This window comes from Molossus molossus, unplaced genomic scaffold (assembly GCF_014108415.1).
Source record: "Molossus molossus isolate mMolMol1 unplaced genomic scaffold, mMolMol1.p scaffold_m16_p_17, whole genome shotgun sequence".
NCBI lineage: Eukaryota > Metazoa > Chordata > Mammalia > Chiroptera > Molossidae > Molossus > Molossus molossus.
This window is the reverse complement of record NW_023425352.1, coordinates 42,183,730-42,200,478: the sequence shown is the minus strand read 5'-3', so window position 1 is coordinate 42,200,478 and position 16,749 is coordinate 42,183,730. Positions and strand designations below refer to the sequence as shown.

At 43.7% G+C, this 16,749-nt stretch overlaps 1 protein-coding gene across 1 annotated transcript in view; it reads left to right on the top strand.

The window, feature by feature from the left end:
• Nucleotides 1–14,435, top strand: part of CCDC6 (coiled-coil domain containing 6) — a 106,613-nt gene extending 92,178 nt beyond the window's left edge. The window contains exons 7-9 of the mRNA XM_036265033.1: nucleotides 530–630; nucleotides 8,783–8,907; nucleotides 10,199–14,435. Coding sequence (XP_036120926.1) covers nucleotides 530–630; nucleotides 8,783–8,907; nucleotides 10,199–10,393 — 421 coding nt within the window. The 3' untranslated portion in view covers nucleotides 10,394–14,435. The remainder of the gene's footprint in view (nucleotides 1–529; nucleotides 631–8,782; nucleotides 8,908–10,198) is intronic.
• The last annotated feature ends 2,314 nt before the right edge of the window (nucleotides 14,436–16,749 follow it).

The window sequence follows — 16,749 nt, the reverse complement described above, 5'->3', positions numbered from 1 at the left end:
GTCTCCTCCTCAGCACTCGCTCACGTGTCTTTGATTCTAACATGTGACTTTGTTAAGGAAGGCTTGCCTTATAAACAGTGGACATCCAGTTCACAGGAAGACGTATCTTGAGGCGTTAATTTGATTACATAAATCTCAGAGGGCTTGTTTGGGTTTGTTTCTAATAACAGTCTAAATGTAGCCATGAAAACATGGACATGTCTGTAATTCTTGGGACGGTGGAAGGGAGCTTCTGCAGAGCTGCTGTGTGATGGAGGGAAACCCGGCCTCTTGGTGTGCAGTGCAGCCTGTTCCCAGGCCCCCACCCCAGCGCGGACATCCAGGTCCCCCAGCCTAAGCCCTGAGACAGAGGTTTGCCGAGCAGTGAGCCGCAAGGGTCCATTTTACACACGTCTCCCAGCGACAGCGTCACTTTCTACACATTCGGGACGTGGACCTCCAGATGTGAACCCCAAACATTTTCTCACAGAAGCTCTCTTAAGAACTACAGAAATGCAGGTGGTCCTGATCATCTCCCTTTCCCTCCTAGGTGTTTTAACGAGATGTCTGCACAAGGACTAAGACCTCGCACTGTGTCCAGCCCAATCCCTTACACTCCGTCTCCAAGCTCCAGCAGGCCTATATCACCCGGTGAGGACGTGTTCTCGCTTCTTCTGGGACTGCTTTCTGGGATATTTACTAGGCCTCCCTGAGTATGTTCCCTCTAGCATATGCAGATCTTGTAAACAGAGAGAGAATGGTCAAGTGTTTCTGTGAAACGTCGAAAACAATCACGATCAAGACTGAGTCTCAGCTGGTAATTTTTAAGCCTAAATGTGACAGTGCCAGCTGGTGTCTTCCATTTTGTCTTAACCTGAAAGGAATTTAACTCCAAAAACCATTTTTAAAAGACTGACAGTGGCTGTGCTTTTTAGTGCTGGTGCATCGACAAAACGGGGGGTAGATTTTTAAGATGCATCATAGCACGTCTTTTATGGGCTCTTTCATTATGTTCTACGCACACTATTTCATGTTTAATTGGTGAAGAATTAACGTAGGCATCGCTTTCCCCATGTTGAAATTGAGGAAGCGTGTTGAAATTCGAGGCTGTTGGTCACATGGCCAGAAGTGGCCGGAAGGACAGGTCCTACTGCGAAGCCTGTGTTGTCCTTTCAAGTGCGAGCTGTGTCCTGGCGTTTGCAGTGAACCGTGAGTGGGACCCACCCTCGTAGTCGGGCCGTGCAGGGAGCTGTCTTCATCTGGCCCCGAGGACTCTCTCCCGGGCCCAGGCTCCCCGTGGGGCCCTCAGGCCAGGAGGGCAGGTGCATGATCCAGCCAGGAACAAAGGAAGTGGCAGGCGGTTGGCAAGTGGAGTGGAGGCAGGAAAGGAAAGGTAACAGGCCAAAGATCGCGTCTTGTGACTGAAGTGGAGACGGATTTCTTGTGCTTGCTGGTAAACAGATTCCACACAGGGTTGGGAAAGTGTGTGTGTGTGTGTGTGTGTGTGTGTGGTGGGGGGAGTGGGGGAGGGGTTTCCCAGCAGAACCAAGTGAAGTGACTGCTTGGAAGGTTGGCGACAATAAAGGTTTTGGAATGTAAAAGAGCCCCGTGTTCGGGTGACAGTATATACTGTCTATTACAGTAATGACAGACGAGGGGCACCTGCGGGTGGGACAAGAGGAACTGCTGCAGGGGTGCGGGGAGCCCAAGAGAAAGTGGGAGGTAGAAATGGCTCAGTTTTAGGATCCAACCCAGCTCCATGGTGCTGTGACTTTTTTTTTTTAAGAGGTGAAGTCAAGAGAAAGCTCTACAGCCAAGCCCAAGCGTGTTTGTCAGTGCCGGTGTGCTACCTCCGGCATCCGAGGGGCTGTGGGCACACCGGAACGACTGTCTGGATCGTGTCAGGGGCAGCACCCCTTGTTCTTGCCCAAGGATGTTTCTGAAATTGTTTCTTTTACTTCCCAGTGGCTTTTAAGTCTTCAAGAGCTTCCCTTCTTGGTGGCCTCTCCATTTTCCCCAAATAGCACCTGGGCTTCATTGCCGTCATGAAGGTCTTTTCTGCTTTCTGGCTCATTGGCTACATGGAAGACATGAGTTAGGAGGAAGCAAGGTGGAGGGTAGTTTTTATGGTTGGCGAGTGATGCTGATTTTATTACGTGTAGTGTAATATACTGTTTATTTAAGCATACAGAAATCTTTAGAGGCATGTAATTTGTAGTTTATTAAATACCATGTTGTGGTCATTGGGGGAAAAGGCCTTTGTTGGCAGCAGTAACTTCTATTATAACAAATGTCCTGTAAGAAGATCTCGTTCCGTTTTCATAATTTGACGTCCATTGTACCCTGTCCCTGTAGTGTAGGGTTTGCTTGTACAGATAAGCTCTTTGGTTTTCCCTTAAACTATGTAATAAGTAACACCTAGATTTCTTTTCCTTTAGCTAGTGAGAACATTCGTATCCTATTTTACATTCTGTAATATCATCAAAGTAGATTTTATCTCCTACTTGGCAGCAGAATTACTTCTATTCTAGTCCATTGCTGTCCTATATATAGTGCATCAGCAAAACCCCCATTTTCAGGTGTTCTTTTCACTTTCTTTTTTATTGGAAGAAGCTGTGGTTCTCAGGATTAAGACTATCCAGTCACTTCCTGAGCAGAATGATGCTGTTGCTGTAGTTTTTCTTTCCGTTTCAAGCACTTTGGTTTCTTTCCCCCTTACCATCTGACGTGGGCAGCCTTGCACTCTCACAGGTGGCTGAGATACGTTGCATACTGTTTCACAGTTTGAAAGGTTACTTTCCTAGGACTTAGGAAAGATCCTCTTGTTCATTACATGTGGAATGTCTATGGGGAGAGTGTTACTTTTCAGGAATTGTTTTCAGATTGTCCATTGTTTTTTACAGACTAAGAAAGAGACATCCCCAATAAGCATATTTTGATGTGCCTACATCAGGGATGAGGAATAATGAAGTTTAAAAAAGGGTCTACACCCCACTAGCAATGCACACCTCACTACCCAAATCATGGTTTCTAATTCCATTCTCCAGTGAAAAGAATTAGGGCTCCTTGGAGAAATGGATGTTTCTTAGGGCGGGGCCAGGGAATATCCAGGTAAACCTGTAATGTCAGTAAGGAGGTGCTCAAAAATCAAAAAGATGAGATGGCAGAGCAGTGGAGGCTAACTGAAAGAGCCCATAGACCAACACTGGGGCAATTTGAACAATAACATAAGTAGTGTCATACACCAAATATAAAACAAATATCCGTGAGTCCATACTGATTTGAGTCCATACTGATTTCAGTAAAAAGGGAGGAGAGACAAATCTCCCATATATAAGAATTTCAGTAATTTACATAGATACTCTACCCTCAAGGAAGTGGAACTAATTCCCTGCTCTTTAAGTGTGGGCTTGAACATAGGGACTTCCTCCTAAAACTACAGACAGACAGGGAGGAAAACAAGAGTAACTTTACAGTGGGGAAGCTTGACCAGCACTGCACCAGCCAGGTGATCAAGGTCAACATCAACAGTGGTAAGTCATGTCGGCATTACATACCCTTGATAATGATGTGATGAGAAGGGCACTTGACCTCTGTGGTCTTTCTTCCCAGAACCTCAATCTAACCATTTGGTAAACATCAGACAAATCCCAATTGAGGGACAGTCTGTTTATAAAATACCTGATCAATACACCTCAAAATTGACAGGGTTGTCAAAACAAGGACAATTGAAGAACTGTCTCAGCCAAGAAGTACCCAAGGAGACAACTAAATATAGTGTGGTATTCTAAATGGGATCCTGGGACAGGAAAAGGACATTAGGTAAAAACCTCAGGAAATACAAATGAAATATGGACCTGAGTTGAGTAATATATCAGTATCAGTTTATTAGTTGTGACAAATGTACCCTATATTAACATATAAGATGTTAATAATGGGAGAATCTGAGTGTGGGGTATATAGGAACTCTCTCTATTCTTGTTGCTGTCACTTTTCTGTAAGCCTAAAACTAGTCTAAAATTAAAAACATTTTACAAAAAGCTACTGGAGTTAGACGAGAACATCTAGTCATAGAAGGTAAAGGGAGCGAGCAAACCTTTCCGTCTGATCCTGAAGCGACTCTAATATTTAGAAGGTTAAGTATGGGAGGAAAACCTGGCAAATGATATTGGAAAGTGGGAGGAAAATTGGTATACGATGTCACTGAAGTTAAGACAAAGCATTTCAACGAGAAGGAGAGGTCAGCTCTGTCCGATGTTGTTCCAAGGTCAAGTAAGATGAGGAGTAGTGGTAATTGCAGCCAGCAACTCAGAGACCCTGCTGACCATAGAGGTCAAGTCAGTATGGGTGGAGTGGTGGTGAGGGAGCCAGGTGAGTGAAGCTTAAAGAGGAAATTGTATCTAGATTGTATGAATTTTTACAAAGACAGTGTTTCTGTGTATGACCTGAGTAAAAAAAAAAAACAAAAAAACGTGTCTGCGTTTAGTTTTCTCATACTTTTTTTTTTCTTTTTTTAATCCTCACCCGAGGACATTTTCCCATTTTTTTTTGTTCAGGTAGAGTGGGAGGGAGAGAGAGGAACAGAGAGAGAGAGAAACATCGATGTGAAAGGAACACATCGAGTGGCTGCCACCCACACGACCGACCAGGGCCGGGGACAAACTGCAACCGAGGTACGCGCCCTTAGTGGGAACTGAACCCGGGTCTCTCAGGACCGCAGGTCGACGCTCTAACCGCTGAGCCAAACCTTCCAGGGCCATTTTTTTTTCTTTAGCAAAAATATATCAGAGAAAATTTGGGGGCCATCAGAAGGGTATAAAGAAGCAGAAATAAATCATCCAGAATCATTTTATCCAAAGGTGGTGTTAATATTTTACTGTTTTCAAGTGGTCCCTCTCCCTACCCCTATCTCTTGCAATTTCCCCAATTTCCCTTTAGGTAGTTGGTTTTATAGGAATTATACTTGTATACATTTTTATATCTTGCTTCATTTTGCTTAGTGGGATTTTTTTGTTTTGTTTTTGTGGTCATAGATTGCTTTTAATTATCTTCTAAATTAGCAGTCTTGAGCTTGTAGACAATGAAGTCTTACGGTTTTTAGTTCAGTTAATGCAGATTTAGGAAGGCAGTAGGGAGTCTTTGAAGATTCCTGATTGGCAGTTGAACTTAATAATAATTAACCATGTAAATGCTAGAAACTAGGCTAGATCTTATTTTTGTTATTATGAATTGAACTCTCTGAGCTTCTCTACCTGGGGATAAGGATCCACTTTTATAGCCTTCCTCTTAAATTTCATCACCTTCATAAGAAATAGACTTAGGAGTGAATTCCGCAAAGCTGTTCGAAGAAAACCTCTTCTTCCCTCTCCCAGCTGAACCGAGTCCTTATCATACAAATAAACATCACAGTCAATGGCTTAGCTCCCAAAACCTTGTACTTGACCCCAGGCCTCCGTTTTGTAAATGTGAACCAAATGTCCTCAATCAGACATGGAAACATTTCCAATAGGAAGCAGCACTGATAGTCAAACCAAGACATAAAACACGAGTGGTGGAGGGCGTACAAATTCTGGGAAAGGACGCCCTGGCTGGGTTGGCTCGGTGGTTAGAGCGTCAGCCTGCCGTCAAGAGACCTTTCAGTTCCCGCTAAGGGCATGTACCTTGGTTGAGGTTTGTCCCCGGCCCTGGTTGGGTCGTTCAGGTGGCAGCCACTCGATGTGTCCCTTTCACGTCTGTGTTTCTCTTTCTCTCCCTCCCACTCCATCTGAACAAAAACTGAAAAAATGTCCTCGGGTGAGGATAAAAAAAAATTCTGGGAAAGGACGCCTGAAGGTAGGCTTAGGGGCTATAGGTCTCAGCCATGGAAGCCCCAAGACAATATGGGAAAGCTTCTGAAACAGCTGCTTGTTCTTAGTAATTCAGAAAAGAGGTAAGCGGAGTTCTTGTTGCTTGGCATCCAACAGCTGAACTTAGTTTAGGTACACAGTGATTGACAATAGACACTTCTACCAAACTCCCCAGATTCCTCCTTTGTTCTCATTGTACTGCATTCACATGTACGGAACTTGCCCTGTGCTAGATGCCCTGGGAGATGCTGGGAACGCAGCGATGTAAAGATAGCCATGTTCATGCTATCTTAAATAAGGGCCGCTCTGGACCGCTGGACCAGCAGCACCCAGCTAGAAGAGGCTGCACGTGGACTGTTTGAAAAATACGACTGTTAGGACCTCAGCCCAGACCTGTCAAATAAATAAGGGGAATCCAGGCATGTGTGTGTCTGCAACACTTTGGAGATCATTCTCAGGCCCTAGATGAAGACTGTAGGATGCTGTAATGCACCAGGGCTTCTTTCTTCCTTAAATATCCGTTTCTTTGGGGAAAATTGGCACATAAAGGACTTTTGTTTTCTTCATTGACTATCCTGAAGTTGTGTAGTTCTGTGGTGATTTTTGTTTGTCTTATGGCTGCATTGTATGCACACACACGGTGGTTTCGTCACATTATTTCTCCTGGCGGGGCTTGACTTTGTTTTTTTAAACTGGGATAAGAACACTTAACGTGAAATCTACCCTTTTAACATAATTTTTTTTTTTGTCCTCACCCGAGGACATTTTTCCATTTTTGTTCAGATAGAGTGGGAGGGAGAGATAGGAAGAGAGAGAGAGAGAAACATCAACATGAAAGGGACACATGAAGTGGCCACCTCCTGCATGACCCCAACCAGGGCCGGGGACAAATCGCAACTGAGGTTCGTGCCCTTGACCAGAATCGAAACTGCAAGTCATTGGTGCGCAGGCCAACGCTCTAACCGCTGAGCCAAACCGTCCAGGGCACAAATTTTTAAGTGTATTATACGCAGTGAGTATAGCAGATCTCTAAAACTTAATTCTTGTATAACTGAAACTTTTGCCCATGGAACAATTTCCTGTCTCTTCTTAACCCTGGCCCCTGGCAGCTAATTACCTTTCTACTCTCTGCTGCTAGGAGTTTGGCTTAGATACCTTATATATTTATTTGTCCTTCTGTGACTGGCTTATATGAGCATAATGTCTTTAAGGTTCATTCAAGTTCTCTCTCTCTCTCTTTTTTTTTTTTATCCTTACCCGAGGACATTTTTCCATTTTTTGTACAGACAGAGTGGGAGGGAGAGAGAGGTAGAGAGAGAGAGGGAAACATCGATGTGAAAGGGACACATCGAGTGGCTGCCACCCGCCCGACCAACCAGGGCCGGGGACAAACTGCAACCGAGGCACGTGCCCTTAGCGGGAACCGAACCCGGGTCTCTCCGGACCGCAGGTGGACGCTCTAACCGCTGAGCCAAACCGGCCAGGGCTCTTTTTTTTTTTTTTTTTGGTATATGCCCCTAGCGGGAACTGAACCCAGGACTCTCTGGTACGCAGGCCAACGCTCCAACTGCTGATCCAAACCAGCCAGGGCCATTCATGTTCTCTTTAAAAAGAATTTTCCTTTCAAAGGCTGAATAATATTTCATTGTGTGTATGTACCACATTTTCTTTTCTTTTTTTTTTTTTTATCCTCACCCGAGGACATTTTCCATTTTTTTGTTCAGGTAGAGTGGGAGGGAGAGAGAGAGAGAGAAACATCGATGTGAAAGGAACACATCGAGTGGCTGCCACCCACACAACCGACCAGGGCCGGGGACAAACTGCAACCTAGGTACGCGCCCTTAGCGGGAACCGAACCCGGGTCTCTCAGGACCACAGGCCGACGCTCTAACCGCTGAGCCAAACCGGCCAGGGCTACCACATTTTCTTCATTCACTCATCTGTTGATGGACATTTAGGTTGTTTCTCTGTCTTAGCTATTGTGGGTAATGTTACAGGGAGCAAGGGGACACAAGTTTCTTTTCATTACCTGACTTCAGTCCTTTGCATAAATACCCAGATGTAGGATTGCTGGGTCATATGGTAGTGCTATTTTTAATTTTTTTGAGGAACCGCCATACTGTTTTCCACAGTGGCTACAATAATTTACATTCTGTCAACAGGGCACAACGGTTCTAATTTCTCTAATCCCTTGCCAACACTTATCTTTCTTTTTTTTTATTTATAATAGTCACCCTAAAGATGTAAGATGATATCTTATTGTGGTTTTGATTTGCATTTCCCTGATGATTAGTGTTGTTGAACATCTTTGTACATGCCTGTTGGTCATTTGTAAGTTATCTTTGGAGAAATGTCTGAGTCCTTTGCCTGTCTTTTAATTGGGTTATTTATTTGCTGTCGAGTTGTAGGAATTCCTTATATGTTTTGGATACTAATCCCGTATCTGATACCTGGTTTGTAAATGTTTTCTCCCATTCCATAGGAATGTGTCTTTTGCTAAGCAGAAGCTTTTTGGTTTGATGTCTATTTTTTGCTTTTGTGGCTATGCTTTTGGTGTCATAACTGAAAAATCACTGCCAAGAACAATGTCAGGAAGCTTTTTCCTGTGTTCGCCTCTAGGAGTTTAACAGTTGAGGTGTTATAGTCAAGTCTTTAATCCATTTTTAGTTGATTTTTGTATACGGTGTAAGAAAGGGGTCTGATTTCGTTCTTTTGCATGTGGATACCTAGTTTTCAAACACCATTTGTTAAAGAGACGACCCATTGCGAATTCTCAACACTTTTGTTGAAGATCATTTGACCATGTTACCCAGCAGGCCATTCAGTGCCTACCATGCTTCTCATCTATTTTTATATTTATGGGTGATTGAGAACTTCTGCATTTTGAAGCCTCCTAGATGGCTGATGACACCAGGTTGAGTTTGAAATAATACTTACAAGGTGTTGTTATATTTCAGGTCTATCATATGCAAGTCACACAGTTGGTTTCACACCACCAACTTCACTGACCAGAGCTGGAATGTCTTATTACAATTCCCCGGGTCTCCATGTGCAGCATATGGGAGCATCCCACGGCATCACAGTGAGTATCCATGGGAGCGGGGGCGGGGGAGCAGTGCTTCACTCCAGATGGGGGTATCCCTCTCTGGTCCTCTAGGACACCCAGATTGATGCCCTTGGACATTCACTTTTCTTCCTCCCTCCCTCCATCAGTTCACCTTGAAAACTAGAAAGACTTCCTGACAGTTTGATACCAAATTCTGATGTTGACACTAAAATTCATCCCTGAAGCAAAATTTCAACTTCACTTTCTTTAAAAGTCGCCCTTGTGAAATGCCGTTTGAACTCTGGCCAGTGCCTGGATTGAACTCTGGCCAGCTCCTTGCCACAGCGAATTAGTGTTAGTTGCCGTAATGTCTGAAACAGTTATCGTCTGCCTCCTCACAGTTCACTGGCCCTCAGTAGTCTTCCTGAAATTAGCCTTGTTTCTCCTTTCACTCAGGATTTCTTCTCCTGAAACTAGAAGGAACCCTAAAGGCATCTGGTTCAAACCTCACTCGGGGGATTTTTTTTACACTGGTTATTTAGTGGACTAATGGAGCAGTTGGAAATGTAACGAACGGGTTTGAAAATAGGAGCGCACTGAAGGCATCTCAGTTAAGGGAATCTTTTAAAGAAGAAACCATTCTGCCTGGCCGGTGTGGCTCAGTGGTTGAGCATCGACTCATGCACCGAGATGTCGCTAGTTCGATTCCCTGTCAGGGCGCATGCCCAGGTTGTGGGCCCAATCCCCAGTGGGTGACATGCAGGAGGTGACCATTCGATGTTCTCTCTCATCGATGTTTCTCTCTCTCTCCCCTCTCCCTTCCTCTCTCTCTAAAACCAATAAAGAAAAAAATTTTTTTTTTTTTTTTAAAGAAGAAAGAAGAAACCATTCTTCAAAAGCATGTAAGATCCTTCTGAAGCTGTTTGGCTGGTTTGTTGGGCTTCATGGAAAAGCAGTGATGTTTTGTGTTGAGCTTTAGCTTTCAGGACATTGAAACTTCCTTTAGTGCTAGAAGGAACTGGGACAGATAAGGGGGGTGTGACAGTGGTGCTTTAATTTTAGGACTGTCTCACTGAAGGGGGACAAGTCCAGCAGTTTGGTCAATGCCAGATTCATGCCGCTTTTTGCTTTTTCTCAGGTGTAGGTGTAAACGCTCCCTTTTTAAAGTTTCCATTAGGAGTTTAGAAACCAACAGGGATGGTCAAGGGAATCGCTGGTTTCTTGTCTTTGATGGTCAGCATTTCACTGGCCTCAGCTCTGAGTCAGGCTGTGGTAGAAATGAGCTTTTTGTCCCTGAACTGACCTCCTGTTCCTGTCCTTTCTGCAGAGGCCTTCACCACGGAGAAGCCACAGTCCTGACAAATTCAAACGGCCCACGCCGCCTCCATCTCCCAACACACAGACCCCCGTGCAGCCGCCTCCGCCCCCACCTCCACCGCCCATGCAGCCCGCGGTCCCCTCGGCAGCCGCCACGCAGCCCGCCCCCTCGCAACATCCGGTGCACCCCTCCTCCCAGCCTTAATGCATGTGCTTAGTCTGAATCTCACGTTGGGACTCGTACAGTGGAGCCGTCTACTCAATGCCAAAGGCTTCCTTCCCTGGCATATTTGGATCTGACTTATTTGCACTGAGGTTATCTAGGCTTCACTATTAATTGTGTTGTAAGTGTTTGTCGGAAACGCAGCCAGTGTTGTGGGTTACAACACTAACCAGACGACTTTTTCCATCAGTGTTTTACTTGAATCGACACGTGCGTCCATTCCCTGCAGGCACGCCTGCTATTCGATATTGGGTAATTCAGCAGCCGTGTGCAGTTTCTCGCTTGGCCCCAGAGCTTCATTGTCCTGGCTTTTAGGTTTGTAAAATAAAAAACGGGATATCTTTTTTATATATATATTTTTTCCCCATGAATTTGCAGAAAATTACTGAGCTGTTTTTACCATCCCCCGTTATAATGGTGTTGACCAAACATACCAATAATTCAGCACTAAAATTCAGACCTTGGAAAATCTAGCTTTCAGTGTAGAAGGGAAAGTTAGATGGATCAGTGCCCAAGACAATACACTGTTTAATAGAACCTTCTACAGATACATGTTTTATAGGTTATTTTCAGTGTATATCAACATCCATGTCTCTTGTAAAACAGCCAGAAGTCATGGATCACATGGCTGTACTTCTCCCACTGACATGGGATGGATCATTATTGTATATTAAAGTGTGATTTGTTCTTTTTCCTTAATGTTAATCTACCCAACTGGCCCCCTCCAACATGAGTCCGTAAGTGTCCCCCCACCGTGGTTGCGATGGCCGATTAGAACATGCCGTTTGGTTTCTGCTGCAGACAGCAACGCGAGTATAACAGAACAGCTGTTCTCCCTTTCCGTTCTCTGTCTGTGTCCCCTGAAATAAAGTCTGAACAAATATTCGAAAGGTGCGGAATTATTAGAAGATACTATTTGAAATGAACGTTACAGGAATATCTTGGCACAAGGGCCACACAGTACTTTATTGCTTGGCAGGAAGGAGAAGAGGTTGTGAAGTAGCACATTAGTACTGATGACTGCTTATGCCTCCCAGTATAAGCAAGTGCAGTGTGTACAAAGAAGTATATTCTGAATACATTCTTTCCATTCATTTAGCACAAATTGTTGGGTTTCACTTGGAAGTGGAACACTGAGTCACCCTTTTCTTAATACTGCAACATCTTTATTTTTGCTTTTCAGCAGTTACGGTTTTGTACTTTGGTAGTAGAGTGATTTTTACCCACCTGTGTTTGCATATTTATATATGCTGTGGACGAAAATAACTTACTAGAGAATGTATATTTTATGATGAGAATGTGTATCTGTTGGATATAATCAGAGGACTGAAAGTTAATTTATCAGTAATTTTTAAGAGTCCATGTTTGTGACAGCCATCTCTAATAGCTAGCTCTTTATTCAAAAACACTCCTAACTAAAGAACCGTGACATTGTAGATATTTAATATTGTACAGTATAGAAACCTCCATTTTTGCCTTTGAATGCATATTTAAGAGTTTCAGAAAGAAAAATGTCTTGTTGGATAATAGTGTTTGACTAGCATTTTAAGAACTTGAGAGTAAAAGCAACAATAGGATTCTCACCTCTTCCTGCTTCCGCCCTCCCCCAAAATGAGAGCGTCACTCAGTTGTCTGGAAGAAATCGTACGTCTATATAAACTTTATTTATAATGTGTGTGTAATATACATAATCATAGTACCGTTCTCAAATAGGGGGAGAAGTTTGGCATATTATTATTGAGGCTTTAGATTTTTAATGTGATCAGACCGGGTCAGATGAGACCCGGGGTCTCACCCACAGCTCGCTGTCCCTCCTGGTACACTGCCGTCCCGAGGCATTCTAAGAGGAGGCAAACAAAATTTGCCTTCATGGTACAGTTCTGGGTTTTTCTTCTAGGAGAAATATGGTATATGTTTACAAGAATCTTCTACGAGATTAGAGTCTTCAGTGCTGTTGGATAGCGGCTTGCACTCAAACAAGGAAGGCCACAATGTAATGACCTCCCCTCTGCTTCCTCTCAATCTAGTTACCTCCTGAAAGCACAAAATCCAAACATGCCATATGGAGAACGACAGCCCACTTGGAGGGAGCAAACAGTTCCTGATAAATGCCTTTTAGAGACAAGGTTCTTGACATTCAGACTTCTGCCGAAATGTAGTGCTGGGTCCCCTAGAGCAGTCATGTCATTTCAAAATAAAACACAGCTTCTTCAAGCAGCACCTTTTCAATATACATCTAACTTCCCCTCCCTGCGGACATTCAGAATTGATAGAACAAACACTACTATTTTGAATTTATGCTGTTTCATGTCATTTGAAAGTGTTTTATGATGACCCACTTGGAGCTTGCCGTCCTTGGGCAGTCCCTGCTAAGGCAGACTCGGACCTGGAGCCCAGAGAGGCAACAGCCCCCTCACCCACGGGAAGCTGGCTTACCTCAGTCATTTGTCATGGGGGCTGGACATGGTTCCTGCCACTCCAGAGGGCCTTGGTAAAATCAGTAGCCACCCCGCAGGCAGGCGGGAGCAATAGTAGCTTCAGTAGTTTCATTTTCCTGTCTTGCTGACAGAGACCCTTGGCTACCACTGTGCTGCTAATAGGATAAATACTTTGTTTGCCAGATTACCATGCCTTTTACATGAAACCAAATTAACTTACCTGGTACCTGACACCTCTCTGGGCTCTGACCTGCTTTCTCGCAAAAGCATGCTGGCGTTCTAGACAGAATTCTAGAAATTTGGCAGATGGTGGAAGTATCTAAGACTTCATTTACCTTGCTCCTTTGTTGATTGAAAGGAGCTTTAAATTCTGAGCTCCTGAGCTCCTGACCACAACCATGGAATGAATGTGTGACCAGAATGTAGCTTTGACACCAAGTGCTGCTGTCCCTTTGTCATTGGCTTCTGATTTGACCAGAAATAACCGATAATGTGAATTTTTGTTACCTGTTCAATTGTAGGAAAATAGAATATGTAGCATCCTTTGTTAGGTAGACACGAACTCTTTCTGCACGAAGCTTTGCTTGTAGACAGAGCCCAGTAAGACAAGAAAGAGCATAGTGATTTGTGCTTCGAGAACTCAATATTTTTATCTTAATCAGTACAGAAGAAATATCTGTAATTTGATCTTCTGTCTAGTACTTGTCTTATAGGTAACCAACACTGAAAACTTTGTAGTGATGACTACCAAAGAAATACATAGTAAAACAGACCTTTCATTTCCAAATTATTAAAAGAGCCAGCCATTGACGCTGCTACATGAGTTCCATGCTCAAGAGCCATTGTAAGAAATTAGGGGTTTTTAGGTTTTTGTTTCTAGTTTTCCTTTCCTTTTTTTTATTTTCTTTTCTCTTTAAAAAATTTTAATATAAATCATACACAGCTGTTAGCATAAAATCATGGGGAGCATTTTTCAGCATGCTCAGCAGTGGTGGTGAACTGCCAAGCCCTGGTTGCCCCTTGTCAGGCAATTGGAGGAATCCTATGTTCATAATAGTGGGTGCTGTGTGTGCACGTGTGCGTGTGTGCATTCATGCCTTAACTCGGGTTACTGCTCAACTTCAGTTGACTTAGTCTGCACCGTCATCTAGTTTGTATTGTACATCTCGATCTGAACTTCATCCTGGCAAAAACAAAGTTGCAGGCACAACAGTTAAAGAATGCATTCCTCCGGAAGGGCATTTGATCAGGTTGACCCTGAGGCTGCATTGGACTTTATTTGGAACTGAGCATGGAAAGCAAAAGTGGACTGTCAACCAGAAAGACGTCAACAAGAACGAGAGGAGAGCCACGTGCTAGCATGTCTTTTGCCTCTGCCTATCCGTGCACACTGTATGTTCATGATAGCTTGTCTACAACTTGACTAGGTTGGAGTTCTGGTAATAGTGGCAATCTTGACATTCTTGGTCAGAGTTTAGAGAGATGTAAGACTTCCAATTAATGTCTTATTTACTTCTTTATGTTGATTAGTCTTTGATACATGTGCTGAATCAGAAACCTAAATAAAGATAATTTTTTAAAATGTACTGCTTGAGCCTTAAACCTTGTTTCTTTCTGGTCTTTGAGTTGGAAAATGAACATTGTTTCCCTCTTGCTTCTGGTAGATATCTAACCGATTCTAAATACTAAAGGCTACCTTAGAAAGTAAACAAGAGAACACAAAAGAGGCTGGTATTGTTGTTTCTTTCCTTCTTTCTCTCTCTCTCTCTCTCTCTCTCTCCCTCCCTCCCTCCCTCCCTCCCCCTTTCTCCCTCTCCCTCCTCACCAGAGGGGATGCTTAGAGAGAGGAAGGGAGAGAGAGAGAAAGAGAGAGACATTGATCAATTGCCTTCTGTGTGCCCCCTGGGACCAACCGGACCTGCACAGGACTGTGCTCAGCCAACTGAGCTACTCCAGCCCGACTTGTTCTCTTTCTTAATCAGGGTGCTGGTTACTTGGATATATTGAGTTTTTGAAATTTCATTGAGCTATATATATGCTTAGGATTTGTGCATTGTTATCTGTTACTTTTCAATTTAAAACGGTAAACTCAGGAGATTCTGAAAAAGAAAAAACACCCTAAATTCGCAAAATGTTACGTATAGTCAATTCTTAATATGTTACATATAAACAAAAACACTTATTTTCAGACTTTAGACATATTTTATGTACTAGCTTTTCTTAAAATTCCAAATCCACCTGTATGGTTTCTTCCTACTTTTAGGAAGCATGGCTTCCGAATTCTGAGTTTGAGGACTCGTTCTTCCACTGGGCCTTAGCCTCTCTGGAACTTGGCGCCTCACCTGTGAACCAAGGACGTTACATACCTTGCTAAAATGAGACAATTGAGATGAAAGCCTCTAGGACAGTCCCTCACACACAATAAGACACAGACAAGTTCCTTCCACGTCCATTCACTCAGGAAGAAACCTGGAATGAGCAACACATGGTTTCTGCACGTGTTGGCGGGAGGGGTGGATGGCAGCTCGGTTGTGTTTAGTAAACACCAGCAGTCCGAGCCACGTTCTCGGGGGGAAGCACAGTCCTTAGCAGGACCCTGTCTTAGAAACATAATCTTCAAGAACCCAGTTGTGATCCCATTTTAGGAGTTCAAACTGTCTAACCCTAGGCCCCTTTCTCTATAAACATGCTAAATGCATCTTGAGGGAGCCTTGACTCACTCTGGCTTAAGATTTCGTGTTAACTTTTAGTTACTAGAGTGAGTTTTCAATTGGGTTAGTCACGTGATGAAATGACCAAAGTCTCAAACCGCTTCTCTGCTCTTGGTAGCTAGATTTGAGTTGAAACTTGGAAAATGCTGACCAGGAAATCACCCAGGACCTCTGGAGTCGAGCCTTGTTTCTTCCGCCAGCTCTGGTTTTCTGGCCTGTGTTATGGGGATAGCCGTTCCGATTTCAGGTGGAGTTGGGAGAAAACAGGATTTACACGAAATGCTTGCACCACAAGTAGTAAGGTGTAAGGTGCGTGCCTATTTTTCCTGTTAATACCTTGTAGAAGCTGTGTCTCCTTCCACATGGTTCTCCTAAAATTCAAACGGTTTAGAAAACGTTTTGTTTTTATGTACAACTCTACATTAGTCTGAGTTCTTGTTTTTATTTATTCCTCACCCGAGGATATTTGTCTATTTATCATCAGATAGAGTGGGAGGGAGGGAGAGAGAGACAGAAAGAAACATCAATGTGATAGAGCCACAGAGACTTGTCTCCCACACAACCCGACCAGGGCCGGGGACGAACCACAACCGAGGTACGTGCCCTTGACCAGCATCGAGCCCGTGACTCATTGGTCCGTGGGCTGACGCTCTAACCACGGAGCCAAACCGGCCAGGGCTGAGTTCTTGTTTTAACATATAGGCTATTTAAGTTAAAATGTTTGGACATGCAATTCAGCCACTAATGTCTAATCCAGGCCCAAACTTTTAAACATTCTCTTTAGAAATACAGGAAGAAGTCGGTGGTCAGTTAGGTTTGGTGTCTGATGTTTATGTCGACATGAGAAATTTACTTCCTGTCCCTGGCAAGGTGCGAGAGTGTTCGGTGAAGTCCGGTGGGCCAAGGGGGTGGGATGCATTGTGCTGGGTCTGCTACAGGTGGGTGGCCTGGGCGCTAAATACCTCTCACCATCACTTATTTAGTTTGGCCTGAAGTGTTCACACACACACACACACACACACACACACACACACACACAACAATGCTTTCCCAGAGCACGGAAAATGAAACATGTTTTATTTTCCCATTTTTCCTCCCCCAGCTTTATGGAGAAATAAATGACATATAACATTGTGTAAGTGTAATGTAGACAATGTAATGATATATGCATATATTGTGAAATGATTAC